The sequence below is a fragment of the Aedes albopictus genome, chromosome 2 (assembly GCF_035046485.1).
Source record: "Aedes albopictus strain Foshan chromosome 2, AalbF5, whole genome shotgun sequence".
Classification (NCBI taxonomy): Eukaryota; Metazoa; Arthropoda; class Insecta; order Diptera; family Culicidae; genus Aedes; species Aedes albopictus.
In genome coordinates this window covers 180835864-180857526 of record NC_085137.1, presented here as the reverse complement: position 1 = coordinate 180857526, position 21663 = coordinate 180835864, and the positions used below count along the sequence as shown (strand labels likewise).

The 21663-nt window shown below is 38.3% G+C and overlaps 4 protein-coding genes across 6 annotated transcripts in view; 2 read left to right on the top strand and 2 right to left on the bottom strand.

Annotated features, from left to right (window-relative positions):
* Window positions 1-21663, bottom strand: part of LOC109409255 (vacuolar protein sorting-associated protein 41 homolog) — a 48299-nt gene that overhangs the window by 21263 nt on the left and 5373 nt on the right. Inside the window, exons 8-10 of the mRNA XM_062847880.1 lie at window positions 11478-11948; window positions 10557-11353; window positions 10363-10480 (exon numbers count right to left, since the gene is read on the bottom strand). Of these exons, the coding sequence (XP_062703864.1) occupies window positions 10363-10480; window positions 10557-11353; window positions 11478-11948 (1386 nt within the window). The remainder of the gene's footprint in view (window positions 1-10362; window positions 10481-10556; window positions 11354-11477; window positions 11949-21663) is intronic.
* On the top strand, window positions 13978-15576 carry LOC109409260 (THAP domain-containing protein 3). Of its 2 annotated transcripts, XM_062847745.1 has the most exons (4): window positions 13978-14076; window positions 14494-14661; window positions 14754-14906; window positions 14968-15576. In XM_062847745.1, the coding sequence occupies exons 2-4, from the start codon at window positions 14567-14569 to the stop codon at window positions 15524-15526; spliced, it is 807 nt and encodes a 268-aa protein (XP_062703729.1). In that variant the 5' UTR covers window positions 13978-14076; window positions 14494-14566; the 3' UTR covers window positions 15527-15576. The 2 variants fall into 2 exon arrangements, with proteins under 2 accessions (XP_062703729.1, XP_019538223.2); XM_019682678.3 differs by lacking the exon at window positions 13978-14076 and having other exon boundaries at window positions 14132-14661.
* Window positions 15574-16761, bottom strand: LOC109419593 (uncharacterized). Its single transcript, XM_019693821.3, has 2 exons — window positions 16536-16761; window positions 15574-16480 (listed from the first exon to the last, which is right to left on the bottom strand). Exons 1-2 carry the CDS (start codon window positions 16619-16621, stop codon window positions 15733-15735), a joined length of 834 nt encoding a protein of 277 aa, XP_019549366.3. The 5' UTR covers window positions 16622-16761; the 3' UTR covers window positions 15574-15732.
* On the top strand, window positions 19132-20944 carry LOC109419591 (beta-1,3-galactosyltransferase 6). 2 transcript variants are annotated; one of them, XM_019693819.3, is made up of 2 exons: window positions 19132-19265; window positions 19343-20944. In XM_019693819.3, the coding sequence occupies exon 2, from the start codon at window positions 19455-19457 to the stop codon at window positions 20616-20618; it is 1164 nt and encodes a 387-aa protein (XP_019549364.3). In that variant the 5' UTR covers window positions 19132-19265; window positions 19343-19454; the 3' UTR covers window positions 20619-20944. The 2 variants fall into 2 exon arrangements, with proteins under 2 accessions (XP_019549364.3, XP_019549363.3); XM_019693818.3 differs by having other exon boundaries at window positions 19132-19269.

The following is a 21663-nucleotide window of genomic DNA, read 5'->3' as shown; positions in this document are numbered from 1 at the left end:
TCATGCTAAATATTTCGTTTTACCAAATCGAATTTGATAGTTTTAAGTGATTTATGTTAGGTACGATATTTCCCATACAAGTCACCCTCCAAAAGTTGCATGCAAGTTTTCATACTTACGTAAAATGCTTAAATCTATCAAATTTGATTAGGTAAAACAAAATATTTTGCATGAGTCGTTAATTTAGATGTAAATTGACCAATTAACCTTTTGATTGCTTAAAAAAAATATTTCCATGCTTTATGGTTTGCAGTCAAAAAAGCCCAAAATCGCATATTTTGCCCTATAAATTGAGGTATAGCTCAAAATTGTTACGTCTTGGAGCAAATCTGAGCCCGGATTCGGATTCAGCGGCCCAAAATCCTTCGGAGACACATAAGTTTGCTCTTGAGACAAAAAAATGTTGCGCTGTGTAATGGAAGCCATTACCAATGGAAAATAGCAACTGCCAAGGCAAAATATTAGTTAATTTTGTAATTGTAATTGTAATTGTAATTGCTCAGTCCACACCCTAGCCGACAACTGTCAGCCCATCTGCTTGTAGGCAGATGTGGACCTACTAAGCCTCCCCCGTTAACATGTCCTACACCGAATTAGCACACCGGGATCTTCCACAGGCAGGCGCTGGCGTTACCAGTCCCAACAAGTGTCAGATACATTAAATAGATGGGGTAGAGGATATAGGAAGATGTGGGAATAGGATGGGAAGAGGCAGAAAATGAAGAGATAGTAGAGAGGTTTCGATTTTGTTGCTGAAATGAGAAAAAGAAAGAATGATAAAGAACATTAGCGATATGTTCATAGATTATGATTTGGTCGATAATTTCTCATCTATTTTGTTTCCATATCGTTGCATCGGTAACCATTTTCATCGCCTTTCTAGTTTTGTTAGGGCCATCTCGCGTTTTTTTCGTCATGTCCTCTTTGCCGGTTGGCGACGTTCGGTATGTAAGTAGAAAAGCATGCATTTAATATGATTAGTACGACAGTAATTGTGATTGCTCAGTACTTCCAGCCCATTTGTCCGCAGTACATATCAGGCATCCCGTTTTAATAAGTCCTACACAGAATTAGAAACCCGGATCTTCCACAGACAGTCCTAACTAGTGTCAGATAAGTTCAATTGAGGATAGGAAGCGGCAAAATGAGAAAACAGTAGATAAGGTTTGGTACATTGGTAGCTGTGTTCATGTGATGTCTGTCTGAAATTGAAAAACTATCTTCCGTAAGTGTTTAACTCTCTACCCCAAATGAAATACCGGAAAAATATCTGATCAGATGTATAGTTTGGCAATTCTATGTCCATACATCTTTTATCAAGAAAGAATAATGTTGTTTACTGTTATAAAATAATTCAGTTAAAGGGCAGCTAATGCATTGTAATCTAGAATAAACCTACAGAAAATGTCCCAATAAAAAGTTAACACTAGTTCAACTAACTACACAAACTAAAAAGTGTTATTATATTTTACCAATGATTTCATCCTAATCTTGACCCTAACATAGTTATGCGCTTAGTGTAAGTGGACGCCGCTTATGATTTTGGTTGGACAATGACCAAAAATAATGTTGTTTCGACAATAGTCACATACTATGCCCTACGACATTGACGATTCTATTGTCTATGGCTCACCTATTTAGCGCCACCCAGCAGGGACTTGGTCTGGTACCCAATTCAGTATATCCGCTCCACGTAATGTACCGTACCTCTTTCGATTTGTGATATATTACGCGGAACATTACTCTCTTCATTCGGATAGCGGCTATGTAACCCATTGGATTAAAAACCTCCATCAAACATGAAGCGATTAATCGGAGACTGAAGACTCTATACCAAATTTGGCTCAGAGACAGGTAATCAGTGAGGTCAGTTTTTCTCGTTTGTCAGAGACGATTGATACGTATTAAGACAAACTTTCCACTGCATCTGCCAGCAATAATCGGTGATCGATCAACATTTCGAGTACCTACCCCAATTTACACAAGAATGCCAAGGATCACCGATCATGCTTTACAATACAGCTGGAAAAACTAGAGCAACACCTGGCCACAATGATGCATAAAGCACTAAAGCGGACCGGAAGTGTCGGTGAGCCAGCCCCACCAAGGCAAAATATTAGTTAATTTTGAAGACGAAAAATCGAATTTTTGATGTAAACAAACGATTCTCTTCTCAGGGTCCCGTAACGTGGGTAGATCACCTTATAATGGTGCGTTACGGCGTAAGATCTTCCATAACAAATTTTGATCTTGTATTTTCTTAGCTTTGTTATTTTAAATGCAGAAAAAATCCAAGATCACAATTTGCTCTACTTTTTTTTCTTTTACATGTTATGTTTTTCATTGTTAATAAACCATCTCTTTCAGGAGGATTCAGGTAATTTGTAATTATGTTACTGTTGTGAGCGTATCACCATTTAAAAATCTATAATTTTACTTTTTATTTCAGATTTGGAATCGAACACCCAACAAGGAATTAGGAAAAGAACCAGGCATCAACCAAAAATATTGCGTGCACCTGAACGTTGACCAAACGTTTCCTTTGAACTTTACCCTTTCACTAACATCCAAATTCCCGTGACGCCTAGGCCTGAAAGAATGTAGAGGTCTCTATGTACTTTCATAGGTGTCCAACTAATCTTCCTTCCCCATCCCTGAGCTGTCGCAAGGACGTGGCCAGGACAGCACTCGACCGTTGGAGGATTGCGTCAATCTTGTCTAAGAGTCAGAGATTAGTCCCAAATCTTTGTGCTTTGATAACGGACAGGAAAGATGCAACCCTCATAACAGCGATCCAGGGCTGTACCACCTACGAATTTGTGCGACTTGCTAAATGCTAATGCTGATGCTAATGCTAAACAAACGATTCTCTCCTCATCTCACCTACACACTTAAATTCAGAAATTAATCTCGGTAAACGGTTTATCGAGAATCCAACAGCCGATATCTCGGTAAAATATTTACCAAGGATGGGAACACTCACTTGCAGAGAGTTACACTCACTTGATGTTTTCTCAGCTCAGAAGCGTGCAATCAAGAAATGATGTATGGACGACTTTTGCTTTGTGGTTTTGTCTAAAAGTTTGCCGAATGGAGTAGGGGTCGCACTCGCATATCAAAGTCGTGAAAGAGCTTCGAAGGCAACTCTCCACGAGGTGAATGTAAATTACACTCACCTCGTGGAGAGTCGCATTCACAGCTCTGTCACGACTTTGATATGCGTGTGTGACACCTACTCTATTCCGCAAACTTTTAGACAAAACCACAAGGCAAAAGTCGTCCATACATCATTTCTTGATTGCACGCTTCTGAGCTGAGAAAACATCAAGTGAGTGTAACTCTCTGCAAGTGAGTGTTCCCATCCCTGATATTTACCGATTCTCGGTAAAATGTTTACCGAGATTTCGGTAAGCCATTACCGAGTCTCGGTGAGTTTTGCCGAGAACTCGGTAAAAAGTTGGATTACCGAGATCTCGGCAAAGTTTTAACGACATCTCGGTAAAACTTTTACCGAGATTCAGTGAAAATTATTACCGGATTCTCGGCTGTGGTACAAATTTGGGCTTGATTGGTTAACTCTACTTTATGACATTATAACTCCCAGAGTAGTGAATAATTTTTCGTATTTTTTACATACAATAATCGTGAGTATGTATTAGGATTTATGCAAAATTTAAGCTAAATCCATCAATAAACAAAAAAGTTGTTCATACACCAATCGGACACATCTCATATACACTCCCGTTCAAAAGTTTGGGGTCACCCCCTCAAAAACATGTCATTTTTTTAGGCCCATATCTCCACCAATTTGCGTCCGATTTCAAAACCCTAGGTTTCATTCAAAAGATAATAAGTCAAAGAAACTTTGAACATGATGTAAAAGAAACTTTTTCAAAAAATTTTGTATGTAAACTTAACCCAAAGTTGCCAAATTTTCTAAAAAATAAATATAAACTTACGGCAGTCTCGCTGGAAGTTGGGTCGACCAAATTTTAAGATGAAAGCGGTAATATGACCCATTAACAGGGTGGCCACTCAACTCGGTAAAATAAATTCCCGGTTATTTCCCGGTTTTTCCCGGTATCTAAAAATTTTTTCCCGGTTTTCTAGAAATTGATTTATATGGTTAAATCGGAACACTGATATTGCTATTTTCTATTTTCTCACTTTTCTGATTTTGTAAACAGTTTAACCTTACTAGAAGCGCACCATTGTCAAAAGTCTAACAATGTCAAAAGATATCATTCATCACAAACAGCCCAAGTGAAGTAGACTTTTGGCTCATTGATCGCGTTCTAGGAGGTTGACAATTTATGGCGGTTTTAATAAATTTTACATTTATATATTTTTTGAATTCCCCAACAACATAGCACCATAACTGTTCAATTTTATGCTTTAAGCTTGAACTGTTTAACGCTCAAAATGACATAAAAATACTTGAATGCGATTTTTTTGTACCAGAAGTTCTTTTGTAATGTGCGAGTTAGTAATGTGCAATTCAGAAAACGTTAGTAAAATCTCGAACAAAGCGAAAACTAAATCATGCCTAACAATTAGAAGCGAATGAGACCTGCTATTAGAGCATCTTTGGTGGAAAAACAAAATCAAATATAGGCCACATTTAGTAAGAAGCCCATATTTTCTCTAGTCTTAAAAACTTAAAATATTTTTCAAGAAAGTATTTTCGGAGTTTTATACATATTAGATATGCTCTATTTAAAGTTACGGCAAAGATTTCTAATAGAAATGCCAAATGAAATTTTTGAAAAAAAAACTCAAATCAATTTCTCGAGAATCTACTGGAGCAATCCCTGGGAGATTATTCGAAAAATCTCTTGAAAAAACTTGTAAAGGTAATCTGAAATGTAAAAAACTTTTTGTGGAATCTCTGGAATAATTATTAAAGGATTCCTTGATAATGTTCACTGTTGAGATGTTTGACAGTACCTATACTAATGAAACAGGGACTCCTGAAGAAATCCATGGGAGGATTCAAATAGGTATAATACAGTTGGAATTCCCAAATAAATTACTCCAAAAGTATTTGACGAAAAGCATGTAAAATCTTTAAGAACGTCTTTAGAAATTATTTATAATTTTATCAATAATTTTCTTGATAAAAAGGAAATAATTGGTAAAACTGCTTGATATGGTTGAATTGTTTTGGAAAAGTTACTTGTGAGACGTTTCAAGAAATGCCTGGGAAAATATCTTGTTAAATCTCTTAATGAATGTTTGGAGAAATCTCTAGGAGAATCTGCGAAGAAAACCTTGGTTTATCATCAAGAGAAATGTTAGGCAACCTGGAAGAATCGATTGTATACTATCTAAATAACATGTCCAACATGGAATACTGGAAAAAAATGTTATGAAATTCTTAAAGACGATCGATTTAGCAGAATTTCTAAAATCATACACATTTGTAATTGTAAAGGAACACTGCGGTAAAATAAGGCATTTTTTTAATATTGCAATATATTTTTTTGTAATGATACAATACACTGACTGTCCTACCCAAGACACACTATTTAAAGTTTTACATTTATACCTTAGCTTTTTCAAAAACAATTGTAATTCTCTACAACAGTTCTATTAAAAAAGTCCAAGATTTAAAATCAAAATTTAAGAAAAATCTAAAATAAATCTTATGATTAAGTTTTGAACTCTGCATCTAGTATCTGCGATATAGTATCTTTAGATTACAAAAATATTGATCATGTTTAAGAAAAAATAATGGTTCTCATGTAGATGCAATAGAAATTACTATCCTGGACCTGCAATTTTAAGGGTGGTTTATGTTCTAAGCAAATTCCCGGTTTTTCCCAGTTTTTCCCGGTTGTTTGCGATTCCCGGGTAATTCCCGGTTTTCCCGGAATTCCCGGTTGAGTGGCCACCCTGCATTAATCCTTGATGTCATCGACCAAAAGTTTGGGGTCACCCCTCAAAATGCTGTATCGGCCAAAAGTTTGGGGTCACTTTCGTAAAACATGGAAAAGTGATTTGGTGATATCTTCGCCATCTATAGTTCAATTTTAATTATTTTTGGCTCATTTCAAAGATAATTAATCAAATTTATGTTTGATGTCTTCAACTTAACGTATTTAACGATTTTTGTATATAAAAATGTTATGTAAAGTTAGCACATTTTACCACGCTTCAAAAAATGAGGCAACTTTACGTTAAGTTTTAGTACACTGAAACCTCCATTTAAGTCGTTGCATGGCTGATCGAAAATAATTTTTACCGTGCAGGCAATGACTAAACTATACAGTTTAATATTTTTTGACAAATCTCCTTTGTCATGCGAAGTGTTAAAAAATATAAAAGTCTTTAGTTTTATCATTGCTTGTACGGTAAAAATTATTTTTGATAAGCTATGCATCGACTTAAATGGAGGTTTCAGTGTATGTAAATTTCAACAAATATGTGTGGTTCAATGTCTATGCAGTAAGTATCATTCATTTTGTTTCAAATAAGCCAAGAAGAATTAAAATTGAATGAAAGATGACAAAAATATCAACAAATCACTTTTCCATGTTTTACGATAGTGACCCCAAACTTTTGGCCGATACAGCATTTTGAGGGGTGACCCCAAACTTTTGGTCGATGACATCAAGGATTAATTTACTTAATAACTTTTTTTCTAGATTTTTTAGCTAAGTTCTGTAAAAAGCAGTTGAAAGCTAATAGAAAATGGGTCATATTACCGCTTTCATCTTAAAATTTGGTCGACCCAACTTCCAGCGAGACTGCCGTAAGTTTATATTAATTTTTTAGAAAATTTGGCAACTTTGGATTGAGTTTACATATAAAATTTTTTGAAAAAGTTTCTTTTACATCATGTTCAAAGTTTCTTTGACTTATTATCTTTTGAATGAAACCTAGGGTTTTGAAATCGGACGCAAATTGGTGGAGATATGGTCCTAAAAAAATGACATGTTTTTGAGGGGGTGACCCCAAACTTTTGAACGGGAGTGTAGAACTGGATGGGGCTACTTTGGACATTTTTAACTATAACAAAACTGCATTTTAACTTCCAGGGTTATTTAGAAAACTACATTGAACCACTACTGTAGCATACTAAGGAGTGTATCGGAAATTAACTATAAACATTCAGGATGCTCTACCTCGAAGCATGTTTGGTCTTATCATTTCAGTTCTTCTATCAAATCTTCACAATACAGTCAAGTTTAGAACAGCCTGAAAAAATTTGAAAAATGTTTAGCATTATTGAAAATATTGTAGAATGAATACATCTCACAAATTAAAGTTTTGGACAAATTGTTCTTTTTTAAAGATTTTTCAGCGTTTCAATAACCTGTAGCGAATCAAACTTGTACGGTGAAAAATCCAAAAAATATTAAATATTGTTAGCAGTTATGTACACATAACATATCACCGAACACCAACCTAAAAAAAATATTTATGATCGAAAAACCCTCAGCATTTAAAAAATGGCCTATCCTAAAAAAACAATAATTTTTGTCGAACTTTGACAGTCTGTTTTAAATATCTTCAAAGGTTATACAATTCCGTTCTCTACTAAAGCTGCCTCGTCATTAAGTTTAAAAACATTTCCAATTAAAAAAAAATTAATTATCAATTTGATGTATTTTTTATTTGCGTAATCGTGCTTTGAATGAGCATAAAAAAATGGGGTCCCTGAAAAATTACCTTTTTTCATTTTTAAGAATTGCGCTAAAATGGAGTCAAATTTTTTCTTGAAAATAATTTTTTATCTATATTATGAGCAATCTGGGAAAGAATATATTTGTGCTAAAATATTTAAAAAAATAAAAAAAAAAATCCATTTTTTCCGCAATTTCAAATTTTTAAGAGGTGTCCAAAATTTCAAGATCATGCGTTTAAACTTTGAGATTGATGTCCATGTAAAATAATTATTTTTACAAAAGCAAAAGTGCCATTCCAATTTCTGAGGACCTTCAAAAATAAAATTATTTATAACTCGAATAAATTATTTTTTAGGATGTTTTGAACATATATAGTTAATTTCCGATACACTCCTTATATTGTACATGATTTCAATAAATATATGCGTTTTTAGATGGTTCTGTGCTATCTTTGATATTATGAGCAGCGTGATATTGTAATATAGATAGCCTTAAAAAGGGACCATCAATCCTTTATGTAGATGAAAAGGTCATTTATAATGTCCCTAATAAAAAATATGATACAACGTGCTTAACAACCCTTTCGGGCTATCATAATGATCATACATGGAATGATACAATCATTCACCTAATCAACAGTGTATAATACATTTTTATTAGGGGTATAACGAATCAAATATTCGATTGTATATGCTACACTGATACATTTTGAATGAATTGGTCAACCCTTTGAAATTTATGAACTGTAGAAACAATGCATACAGAGCAAATATTCTGATACCTTATATATATTTTTTTGGTTTATGCGATGTTTTTTTCCGTGTCCTGACCAAGGGAGTGTGATTTTGGAGGCAAAGTGAAAAAGCCGCTTCTTTTCATTCGGACCGGCCGCGTCGTCGTCGTCGTCGATTTGACTGTGATCATCTTCGTACGGAGCGGTTTTGTGTGATTTTGGAGGCAAAGTGAAAAAGCCGCTTTTTTCATTCGGACCGGCCGCGTCGTCGTCGTCGTCAATTTGAATGTGCACATCGTCGCGCCCTTGTATAGTTTTAGCGGTTCAGTGTGATTTCGGAGAAGAGGCCAGTTAGTGGAAGATGCTGCAGCACATACGCACTGGACACTTCGAAGGATGTTTATTGGTGAGCTCGTTCCATTTTATCATAATAATTACTGCTAAAGGATGTATCAAATTCTGCTCTAGTTTTTGTTTATTTATCTAACAAATATTTAAAAGTTCGTCACGTCATGTGTCGGCGCTAGTTTCCAATGCACATTCAATGGTTCGTCATCTTCGGTGTCGACATCTGTAATATTTTAGTCAAAGTGAATAAATGTTTTGACTCAAGTAAAGATTGCATGAATCACATCACTTACCAAAGTGAATCCAAATCATGTGACTCTCCCCCTCCCCACTAACAAAAACTCCTTCCCGTGACAGTCGTGGAGAAAATGAGGTGATCTCGGTCTCTAGTAGCAACGTACGTCACACTAACATTCCTTTCCTTCCTCGATGACTGTAAGGACGTGGCCGGCGCCGTTATTGACTAATAAAGTCTGGAATTCTCGAACTGTGCACATTGAGAGCGGTATACCTATAGTTACTCCCAAGCTCCGTTTGTTGGTTCCTTGTGCAATTTCGATTGTTCTGGTCAATCACGGAGTAGCAACTACGAATTGTACGGTCATCTATACTCATGCTCATGCTCATGTTTTTTCGTGTCCTGACCAAGGATGGGATCATTCATTTGCAATCATTTACATTCACTTGCGAATAACTCGCTTCAGAAACATCCTAGCAAAAATAAATGTATGTAGCACTTTTTCATTTTTGTTTTACCTGAAACCTTGTAGAACAATGTAGAAGCGTAGCGTCAATAATAAAGTCAACAGAAGGCAGCAAACGCAACTCTCCACGGCGTGAATGTAATTTACATTCACCGCGTGGAGAGTTGCTTTCACAGCTCGTTTACAAATTTGGTATGCGTGTGCGACCCTAATGCTATTCGGCGAACTTTCAGATAAAACTACAAGGTTCAATTCATCCATACATAGTTTTTTGATAGAATGCTTCTGAACTGAGATAGTATCAAGTGAATGTAAATCTTTGCAAATGAATGATCCATCAGGACTTCTAACAAGCAATAAAAAGTCTGTTTGAAAAACAATTTCAACCGAATGAAGGGGAAAATATTGCTTCATAATAGTCTCAAATACATCAAACAGATCTCACTGCCTCAGAATATTTCAATGTGATGCAAGTCCAAGTTTATCATGTAGGGATTCCTCCTGGAAATCCGTTAGAGTTTCCTCTAAGAATTTTCTTAGATATTCTTACAAAAAATCTTTTAGGAATTCTTCCGTAATCTCTTGGAAATTCCTCCAGAATTCTTCTAGAATTTCACTTCGAGCTTCCTCCAAGAATTCTCTTGGGGATTCCTTCATGCATTGTCCAAAGTCTACGAGGGGTGGAGAGAATGGCGGGATTACGAAATGGACTACGTCTAAAACAGCATGGCATTCGGATCAATAAACTACAATCAGGCAAAAGCTTAAATTTCTCTTTGTGAGTATTTTATATATAAAAATAAATATGCATACTTTAAAAATTATAAAACAGCGAAAAGCTACATCACGTTTTCTAACTAGATTTACACAGTAACATACAAAACCGGACACGATCTCTAGTAACTATTATTCTTGAAATCGTACCGAAACTATAGCCTATCCTCACGGTTTACGCGATTTGCATACTGTGCAATAGTCCGTATTGTACTTGTCGGGCAAACAATTTTCGTGGAAATAGTGCCGACAGTTGAACACCACTATGTCGGTTTCTGTTCGAGGAGGATCTGTGGTGGAGAACAGAGTGTTATTGGAGCAATGATTTATAGACTTAGATTTCCTCGAAAGACTAAATTGACTCACCCTTAACGATGATATCCCTTCGACACAGGCCACAGGTATTCTCCCCGGTTATTGGTAGCGCGCCCTGTTGCACCTTGGCCAGCCGTTCGTGCATGTTGAAGTAGTCAGTAACTAAAATCTGATTACAACCGTGCTGTATGGAAACCTGCAGGCTGAAACCGCACAGCATTTTTATTATCGAGTTTTTCAGCCCTGGAATTTCCTGGCCCTTTTTGATTTTGTTCACCAGTATTTCCGGATTGATGAAGCCGGCTATACCGTCCAATAGCTTTGTCATGATGTACGGATTATCGACGGATTCGTTGATCAGATCGTTCCAAAGGTCCATATCATCATGCTCCTTACAGAAATCGATCGCCATCTGAATGTCTTCCAACTTGTGGATGATGATCGATAGCGCCTCGCGGGTGTTGCCCATTCGGCCCAGCAAGTAAACCATTTCCGGGTAGAACAGCTTCTGTTTGCAAATATCGAACGCTTCCTGTATCGGGTAGTTGTTCGATCGCTTGAGAAACGAGAGCAACTTGCTGGGGTCGTACTTTGCGTAGAGAGTGACTAGCTTCCAATGGAATTTTCCTGAATTGTCCGTCTTATCGTACGCATCCAGATACCGATACAAGTAGTCCTCTCGACTTTCCAGCTCCTTTACAACGTCTTCCGCGGGAATCTTGTTCTTTTCTAGCAGCATGGCGATTGCTTTATCACTATCTAGTTCGATTAATTGCACTATCGTATCCTTGATGACTGAGTAAAGGTTGTGATTCCTGATAAGCTCGAATACATCCTTGTGTTGAAGCCTAGAGAAACAGTAAAAAATGAATATTTCATTGCTACAATCCCTAAGAAATACCTAGGAAGTTCTAGGTGTAGTCCCAAAGAGATCCTTGTGTTATTCATTCATGCAATATAGAATATACTTACTTTAAATACATCGTTAACGCTTTGTCGTACTCCTTCTCGTGAGAATACAATATAGCTAGCGCTTCCAGCAGGATATTCGCGTCCTTTTTGTTAAAATGGTCATTGATCGCATTGATCACTGCCTTAGTATTGTACAACCATGGTTCCCACTCTTTGACAATATGCAAAAATCCGTCGGGATCCAGCTGAAGGTACTCATACAGAACCATTTCGTACACGTGCGGGTTCAGTCTACACTCTGCTGACCGTGGAAGGTAACCGCTTACCGAGCGGAGCTGTTTCACCTTGACAAACTTGTACACCTCTTCCTCCCACAGTTGCGTATTGTTTTGGAAGGCACGCAGACACAGTTTGGCGGCATCGTCGAACTGCTTCAACGACAGTAGATGGTCCAGGTATAGGCGAGCGACGTTGGCGAGCGAGTACTTGCCGCCATGTTTTGCGATCACCTCCATGGCTTCTTCGAACTTTCTGAAATAAATAGTTAAGGAAAATTTTAAATGATTATCATGCACAAAACCCATTAATCATTTCATGCCTTCTAAAACCTCTAGCATTAGCATTAGCATTAAGCGAGTCGCACAAATACGTAGGTGGTACAGTCCTAGACCGTTTTCGTGCAGAATAGCCCGAACTTTTTCCAAATTTTGTCCACTGATACACAACAAGTTGATCAACTTTCAGTGAAAATGTGAGAATATTTGATGCATTTTTCGAAAAGTTACAGCTAATGGGGCATTTTTCGAAAAGTGAAAATTTTGCCTGTCCCGATCATTTTGTCTATCCCCTGTATCTAAAGGTCCAATCTGCAAAAGAGAGGCTCTCTTTGTTTCGATTCTCTTGAAATTATTAGGGTAAGAAATCAAACGTTGAACTAGTCAAATTGTAATCTTAATTTGAACCATTTCAAAATTCATTAAAACGAAGTACTTCTCAGGCGAATATTGTCCCGAGAAAGATGTTAAACAGCTTTCCGTAATATAACCTGATAACATGGACTTTGAAGGCATTGAAAAAAGCGTTTTTGTCATGGAAAACAGGCAAATGAAAAATCACTGTGATTTCACCCATTTCCCCCCCAGAGAAAGCACATTTTCGGTGCACTCGTACAGCCGAGCGTACAGCTCATGCATTGTATCACACGCAATATGTGAACACGTCAAATGAAAGCTTATTTATCGTAGAATCGACCAACCGAATAATATTCCGCATTATTTGTCATAAAATTATCAAATTTAAGTGATTCTTACTTGGAGAATGTTATCTTAAGTTGAACCATTTGTAATCTAAATTTGAACTAGTAAACGGGGGTGAGCTTCTAGTGTTGGCCTGTAGATTGCGCTAGTGGTTGCTTTGTTTACTCTTGGGGGATGAAAAATTCCAAATTTAGTTTCCAAATTCCTAAAGAATTTCGAACATTCTGAGTTGGGATTCCACTGCCTAATGAAAAATAGGTATGAGAATTAGCAGATTCATGTGATTTTTCATTGTTTAGCATGGAATTGGCTATTTTTTGAGTTGCTCGAGCTGCTGCCGCCAGTAGTTCAAATTAAGATTAAAATAAATGGTTCAAATTATGATTACGATGGTTCAAATTAAGATTAAAATCATTGTTGATGAAACATCAAATATTTCAATGAAATTCGGTGCAAATACAATTTTTTACCATTTAACAGAAAGCTTATACCCGTGGCTTTCATGTACATACGATTTTGCCGTAGTAAATTATTTCCATGTGGGAGAAAAAATCACTTAAAATTTGCACTGCTTCAGAAAGCCGCAATAGGAGGCAATCAGTGAAGTACTAGATTGAAAGTAGTGAGCTGGATTTTTGTATGGTGAGATGATCGATTCTCCATTTCTGCAATGAAATGGTGCAAACAGCGTGGGTTATATGATTTCTTGTCTAATTTGATGCTGTTTGAGCAGAAGCTTGGGTAACTGTGTTGTTGAAGTTTCTAGAAATAAATAATACAACAACACATTAATCCAAACTTTTGCTCAATCAGCATCAAATTAGGCAAGAAATCATATAACCCACGCTGTTTGCACCATTTCATTGCAGAAATGGAGAATCGATCATCTCACCATACAAAAATCCAGCTCACTACTTTCAATCTAGTACTTCACTGATTGCCTCCTATTTGGTTCAAATTTTGATTACCTACCCTACGATGTCACAGTAAACATTTTGACAATTTGTGATGTATGGATCGTAAAACGATTGTTTCATCTAAATAAACAATCTGTCTTTTTACGTTGAAATCTCTGTTTGTTCTAACAAACTGTCAAAAATTTCGTCAAATGGAAATATTTGTATTTTCAAACAATGCAACAGTTCAGTTGAAACTGGAAATCAGTTTGTCGTAAACTGAAAAATCGGTTGGTTTGAACTAAAATTTAATTATGTTTACAATTTATTTCTCTACGTGTGGATGGTGATACTCGGTGATTACGTATTCAATTTGGTTGGAAACCCCTTGCGCTTGATGCAGCTCAAATCGCTGCATTTGCAAACACGATCCCAACACTTTGACAAATCGGAAACAAAACAAAATTTTGCAAGACGCACGAAACAAACAACAACAAGCGCGACGTACACGGAGAGACGAAACTACCCAAAAGTAAGTTCTTTCCACCCAACTTCGGGGTTGCGTGCGTCAAGCCAATTTTGAGTTGATGGAATCGATGTTTTTGTTGGGTTGTTCCCGCTTACTTCCATGTGAAAAAAATACCTAATTTTAAGTTTTTTCCACCCAACCGAAATTTTGACTAGGTTGTATTCACTCAAATTTGAGTACTGTGCTAGAAACTCAATTTTGGCTTGACGCACGGAACTGCAAAAGTTGGGCTGTTTCTCTCTTCACTCTCTGACAACAACAGAAAGAGCGCATGAAAAGGGAGATGAAAAAGAACTCAAAATTGAGTTTAAAAGTACCTAATTTTGAGTTTTTCTGTTTCTCCGTGTACGATATGGACCAGTAGGTCTGTGCCAAAAAGGGAGAAGCGCGACGTAAAATTCAAGAAATTTTAAATCCTTGTTTGTTTTTCGCCTTTTTCGATAATTTGAAGATTTTATATTTAGTGGAATGCGTCGTAGTTGTGCGGTATTTTCCTGTGCAAATAGGGACTCCAACAAAAATGACAACGTATCCATGTACAGATTTCCTGCCGATCCTGCCTTGTAAGTAATGAATAGAATAAAATACCAGAAATCTATCTCTTATGAATAAATATGTTTTTTTTTTATAATAATTTTCTTATAAACTATTGCAGGTGTGAAAAATGGGTTGAATTTTGCAGATCAGACCAGATCAACGAAATGCTGGTCCTGCAGGGCGTTGCTAAACTGCGAAGTTCCTCGTTTTGTGTCTGTTCGGATCACTTTGCGAAGCCGTGTTTCGTGAGTCCCAGGAACAATGCACAGGGGTAAATTAGCCAAAAGTTTCAGATTTTGTAAAACAGAATAAAACATCCCAATATTTCACAGCATTTACAAAGGAAGTGTCCCAACCATCATCGCCGGGCATCCGATGTTGGTGTCAAGCTTCAAAAAGGCCAATCAGATACCGGAGTACAGTGATCTGGTCCCCGAAGAGTCCGAACAGTGTGAAGAAGATCACATGACCGTAGAAGTGCTCCAGGAAGAACTAGATGAAGCTGTAGAACCACCCGATGCTGAGCCAGCAAACGTGCAACCAACCCAACCACCTGCGTGTGATGCCAATCAATCAAGTTTGCCCACTGCGGCAGTCAGCGGGATCATCCACCCGAGTGTATTTGACTGCCAGTGCGAAGTGAAAAGTGAATTTGAACCTAAATTCTACGCAGAGCGATCACGGGCCGTAGGTTTAGTGGAGGAATTGGATGATACCAAAAAGAAGATAGTGAAACTTAGGAAACCGTACCGACAGAAGCAAAGAGCACTCCATATAGTAAACGACAGTATCAAAAGGGCGAAAGATAAATTACGAAGGCTAGCGAAGGAACACCACATAACGGTGGATTTGGTCTCAAGTGATGAAGAAGAACAAAATTTTGTGTTTTAACGTGTTATTACTTGGTATGTTTAAGTTGCTATTAAAATAACCATCACTTAGTCGAGATTGTTATTTATTTAATGAGTAATCCCAATAACGGGTGCTTGTGTTAGCTTCGAGTTATATTTAGTCAATTCTCTTACTAGGTAACATTTTATTCAACGATTTAGCGTGACTTCATCAATGTAAGACAAACTGCAACGAAGCAAGTAAATCTACCACCACGCTGTCAACTCGTCGAAACTTCCCTCGTCCTCCTCTTCGTCGCTCTCCACCGTTATCGATTCCTGCTGCATTTCAAGTGTTCCTTTAGCAAGTTGCTTTTTCAACTCCGCATACTTCCTCTTCAGTTCGTCCCGTCTCACCTTCCGTAACGTGATCCGATCGTGCATCTTTTGCAATTTTGTTGTCGTGTTTGCCAGTTTCTTTTTATTATGCTCGATTAGATTTTGGAGGCGTTTGTTTTTCTTTACTTCGTGCTCATAGCGCGGTTTAAAGTTCGAACAAATTTTGCACTGTTTTTTAGGTACACTCGTTTGTACCTCAACGGGTTCTACAAACTCCTGCTTGAACCCATTCTCAAATTGAAACTGCTGATCGTCCGATTTCAGTCGTATGAATTCAAAGTTTGCACCGTCTCCGGCTGATTCTCGTTCCATTTCATGCGGTTCGAGCATTTCGACCAGTACCGTATCGATATGAGGCGGATCAAGAAGAGCTTCAGGCTCTGCCTCCAAGTCGAATCCTTTCTCGAGCAGCATCTTTCGTGTCATGTGCGTTTTTCCGATTCGATTTGGAACGGCCCCCGGAAAAAGCGTAACTCTCCTACCGATAACTTCCGCTACCATCGAAGGGTCGAAGTGCTGCGAACAGATGACATACTTGGACATTCCATACGGACCGGTAGCTGTAAAACGTTCGGTGATCTCGGGACAATGGCAAAATTCAACCCATTGAGCGCATCTAAAATTTAATGTTGTTATGAGTATAGAAAGGAACTAGAGTTACGCTTACTTACCTGTCTGGATCGGAAGGAAAGGTAAAAAATTTATATCTTTTATCACCTTTTCTGTTTAAACACGATACCACGCCACAATGATTCATTGTAAAGTCCGAGTAATTTCAATATTCATAATAAAACTGTAAGCAATCGTTCCACAGTGTTTACGAAGCTCTTCACATAAGATGCATTTTTCTGCTTATCAACAGTGAAACAAGAGATGCATTTCGAGGGGCGAACCAATGTTCAAAAGTTACAATGTGTAACGACCAAAAAAAAAATCAAAGTATTTATTGTATTTTTTACGAATGATCAGACTTTCATGACGAAATTGAACTCGCCTAAAAATCGTGCTCATCAGTCATTTTCAAAAGCTTTTCGCCTTCCGACCCTGATCCAGGCGAAAGCAGCTGATTTTGTTATGACAACATAAGCAGCTGGTAGCAAGAGAACAATCAGGATGAACGTAAACATCGGAAGACCAGCTGATTTTGTTGTGTAAACATGACCAGCTGGTAGTCCGAGAACAATGAGAACCAATGGTAAACATTGCGTCGGCGGGCGAACGCTGTCATAAAATCGAGCGAATTGCTAAAGGGTGGCCACAAAGAGCGACAGCGAAATCGATAGCGAAATCGGAGAAGGACGAAATTTATTGCACTGAAGTCTAATCAGTAAAAAAAATCGCAATAAAAAGCATCACTTTTATTGATTGATGCACCAAGCGGTAAGAAGAAGAATTTTGACATCCAAGCGGTGTGCCGTTTACATCCATCGACCAATCAGCGACGAGGATCTAATCGACGGCACACCGCTTGGATGTCAAAACTTCTTCTTCTTTTCGCTTGGTGCATCAATCAATAGCGATTTTTTTTTCGACTTAGGGCCAATTTCTTCACCTCGGCTTAACCACAGAGAACAGACATCCAAGTCCAGTTCCGAAACTGTGTAAGGAATTTAACGGCCATTTGAAATCGGCAACACAAGTGGCAATAGCGTGGCGCTGCAATCGGTTAATTTCCCATACTAATTTAATTCACCACTTGAAATGTTTCAATTCACCACTGACTGTGGCAATATGGTGTTTGGTGGCGTTAGTGTTGTCATCGTGTATTGGTTTGCAACCTTACTCAAGTAAAGATTCAAATACTTACACAACTTTCCGAATGAAATTTGTTCTAGCCTGGATGTCTGTTCTCTGTGGCTTAACCTTAAGCCTGGAACACATAGCGTCCGTTCCGTCGAGGTTTGCGTTTTTTTGACAGTTTTCCCATGGGAAATGTGTCAAACTACTGTCACGCATACGCAAACGTATGCATTGTGTGGGGCATTTTACCCATACAGTTAAACCTGGCTTAACGCTTAAGCCAAGGTGAAGAAATCGCCCCTTAGACTTTTATGCAATAAATTTCGTCGTACTCAAATTTCAATTTCGATTTCGCTGTCACTCTCAGTCACAGGGTTTTTGCAACTCGCCCGATAGTGTGACAGTTTTCGCCGGCCGTCTCAATGTTTACCATCTGAGATTTACCATTAAGGTCTTTTGTTCTCGATCCACCAGCTGGTCATTTTACACAACAAAACCAGCTGGTTTACCGATGTTTACGTTTATTCTCATTGTTCTCAGCTACCAACTGTTTATGTTTTTATAACAAATCAGCTGGTTTCGCCTGAATCGGGGAAAGAAGGCGAAAAGATGTCATAAATGTTAGGTTAGTACCATATTAGGGCGAGTTAAATTTCGTCGTCAAAGTCTGATTATTCGTAAAAAATACAATATAAACTAAAATAATAATTATACAGGGTTATTATTATTAGCTTTATTAGGGAGATTTTCAGCCCGAGGCTGGTTCATCTCCAAATATATAGGGTTCATTTTTTTGCGTACACAGAAAAAACTGTTGTGTAATATTACATCTGAACTGCTGCAACCCGGTCAATACGTCGGTTGCATAAATATTACATCGAACATCGGACGATGTACACATAAGATTTGTTCTTGTTGTTATTTTACATCAAAACTATGTAATCGTACATAGGAATCGTGATTACATTGATTATTTAGGGTCTGTGTCAATTGGCGAATTAAAATAGTTATTTATGTGACGAGTTGCAAAAAGTTGATTTTTTCAGCACGAGTCGGCAAGCCTCGTTGGATAAATACGAAGAGTGCTGAAAAAAGCGATTTTTGCAACGAGTTCCATACAAAATTTTATACAATGATTTTTTTCATAATGCAACTCATTTGAGTTGCATAATGTTCATAATGCAACTCAAATGAGTTGCATAATGTTCATAATGCAACTCAAATGAGTTGCATTATGAACATTATACAACTATTTTTCATTATACAACTATTTTCAGTTGCATAATGAACTAGTTCGGACAAAATGGCCATTATGATACTAAAATGAGTTAAAAAAAATATAAATTATGATACTGAATTGCATAATTATTTTTTACTTAAATTTGACAGTTCAACACTTAAACTTGACAGTTCTCCTAAGGAAATAATTATCGAACTGTCAACTTGAATAGGTCGATGAATCTGCATATTTGGGAACCACACAGAAAAAAATACGTCCTATTCAACAGATTTATTTTTATCGATTACATCCGTCAGAAAAAAAATACTACAGGCAAACCCCTCGGTAAGCAAACAAAAATGCAACTGTCAGCGAATGCACGGTGGATGTCAAAAACCAAAACATTCTACATGCAGTTCTTGTTCAACTTTCTTCACAAATTGTAGGTAAATTTCCAATTTCATCTGAAATCAAGTAAATTATTTATATTATTAATCATAAATAATCTTTATCTTCAAGCTGAACCTTCAAAATTGGCGCAACACAAACATCGACACGGCCCAGAAGCAACAGCGCAAGCAAGCTTCGTCGAAAGCCGCCTCCGCCGCCGCCGCCAACCCGAACCAGCAGAATGGCTATTGGGCGGTACCAACATCTGCACAAGCGGACCTGCATCGGCATGGTGCCGCTGTTTTGCTGCTTCCTGGCCGGTGTGTGCCTGACGGTGCTGATCGGTGGAACGCGACAAACGTGCGAATCGATGGGGGCACGGGTGTACGAACCGGAGAATTCCTATTTTCTTATGTTGCTGATAGTGAGCGCACCGGGCAATGTGGAAAGACGGAACGCCATCAGGGAAACCTATTTGAATCTGAGGCCACGGATGTTGAACGAGAGCTACCAGGAGGAGGCGATCTATGTGCCGCTGTATGAGGAGGGAACGGGACAACTGCTGATGGAGAGTGTCCAGAAGCAACGGGAATTACTGGAAGGTTATCGGAGGTGGCAGCTAAAGAAGGTGAAAAACATAAAAGTGATTAATTTCAAGGTGAAAACGCTGTTTGCTGTAGGGACGTATGGACTGTCTCGGAGCGAAAGGAAAACCATTTACGAAGAACAGCGAGTGTACAATGACGTTTTGGAGTTGGAGGATCTGCAAGATTCGTATGGGAATTTGACAACGAAAATCATCCAGAGCATGACTCACATTGATAAAGTGTACGATTTCAAGTATTTGATGAAAGTGGATGACGACAGCTATCTGAAGTTGGACTTGATATCGGAGGACTTGCTCAGCTATTACGAAAAGCTGCATCAGGTACGATCGAGACATCACAATCCGATAGAACTATACTGGGGTTATTTCAAAGGGGCAGCCACCGTTCAACAACGCGGCCAATGGAAAGAATCCAATTATAAGCTTTGCGATCGTTATCTCCCATACGCTCTGGGAGGGGGTTATGTGTTATCTAAAAACCTTGTCACGTTTATCGCCTCTTATGGCTTATCACTCAGCGCGTTCAAAAGCGAAGATATGGCTGTAGGCACTTGGCTGGCCCCGTTCGGCAACATCCATCGGCGGCACGATGTGCGCTTCGATACGGCTTGGATGCCGCGGAAATGCCAACCCTACCATCTGGTGCTCCACAAACGGACGGCCCACCAGATGAAGGAAATCTACGACGGTCACCAGCTGTGTCACAACGAGGAACAACCATCGCAGCCCCAGGGTCCAAAAGAGTACTTTTATGATTGGAGCGTCCCACCATCCCAGTGCTGCAAGACGTTTGTGTAGTAGAGAGAAGGTAGCAAGCAACAAAACAGTCGTTTACCAGTATTTTACTTTCGGACCAGCACCTAGTTTTTAGTTTATTTAATACAATAATGTGATGGCAAGCAAGTGCAGCAAAATCGTCCCCTACAATATAACGATTTAGATATCTATTACTGTAATGCAGCTTTGAACGGTATAGACATTAAGGCTGATACGATTTGTAAATATACTTAATTGATGAAGATAACCGAAGTAGATGCAGCAATCGTTTCCCCCCATAGATAAGAGAGAGAGAGAGTCGTAATGAAAAATCCATTAGTTATTAAATATAATATTTTCAAAACGAGTTCGGCTTGTTATGTTTACTTAAAGTTGAGAAAATAGCATCAGAAATTCATTGGACGAAGAACTCCAATCTCAAAAACTGTGCACTATGGCCAACCAGAAAGCTAAGGGGTGGTGTCCGACCTTGCGAATCAGTCTTGAAAAGAAATGCAACGGTAAGTTCACAAGTAGATACATAATACGAACCGAGAACAAAAGCAACGACCCAGCAAACAAAAACGAGCTTTTGTTGGAAACTCGGTAGGTGAATCTGCCGATCTCTCAGCTTTATTGGGAGCACCCGCATACACGCCGATCTACGTAATAAGCGTGTGTCCCGCTTCCAAGCGCTGCAGGAGATGTGTTGAACAGGACAGGATTCATGATGCGAGTGATTAGGAGCTAATCACATGCGAGTGATTGAGAGCTAATCACATACTATCTATGTCCCAGAGTTGCGGCAACATACGCGACCTAAACGCTCAGGTATTCCAGGAGGAGGAGGAGGAGTTCAGACCAACGATTGCAAAGTCCAGCGCCCAACAGCCTACAACTGATTGATTTCGCCGCCTCCAAGAATATGACCTATGCCTTAGCCACAACTGTAAAGATTTGGGAGAAGAAGATATTCCCGGAGCAGTGGATGGAAGGTATCATGTGTCCCATATTATCTACAACAAGGGCAACAAGTTGGATTGCGGGAACTATCGCGTGATTACACTACTGAGCACTGCCTACAAGG

Excerpts from the sequence above, each read along its gene's own strand:
- LOC109419591 (XM_019693819.3), top strand. The coding sequence starts at position 19,455 with ATGGCTATTGGGCGGTACCAACATCTGCACAAGCGGACCTGCATCGGC.
- LOC109409260 (XM_062847745.1), top strand. The coding sequence starts at position 14,567 with ATGCGTCGTAGTTGTGCGGTATTTTCCTGTGCAAATAGGGACTCCAAC. Across the intron at positions 14,662-14,753 it reads TTTCCTGCCGATCCTGCCTT|GTGTGAAAAATGGGTTGAAT; the intron begins GTAAGTAATGAA and ends AAACTATTGCAG. Across the intron at positions 14,907-14,967 it reads CCCAGGAACAATGCACAGGG|CATTTACAAAGGAAGTGTCC; the intron begins GTAAATTAGCCA and ends AATATTTCACAG.
- LOC109419593 (XM_019693821.3), bottom strand. The coding sequence starts at position 16,621 with ATGAATCATTGTGGCGTGGTATCGTGTTTAAACAGAAAAGGTGATAAA. Across the intron at positions 16,481-16,535 it reads TTTCCTTCCGATCCAGACAG|ATGCGCTCAATGGGTTGAAT; the intron begins GTAAGTAAGCGT and ends ATTAAATTTTAG.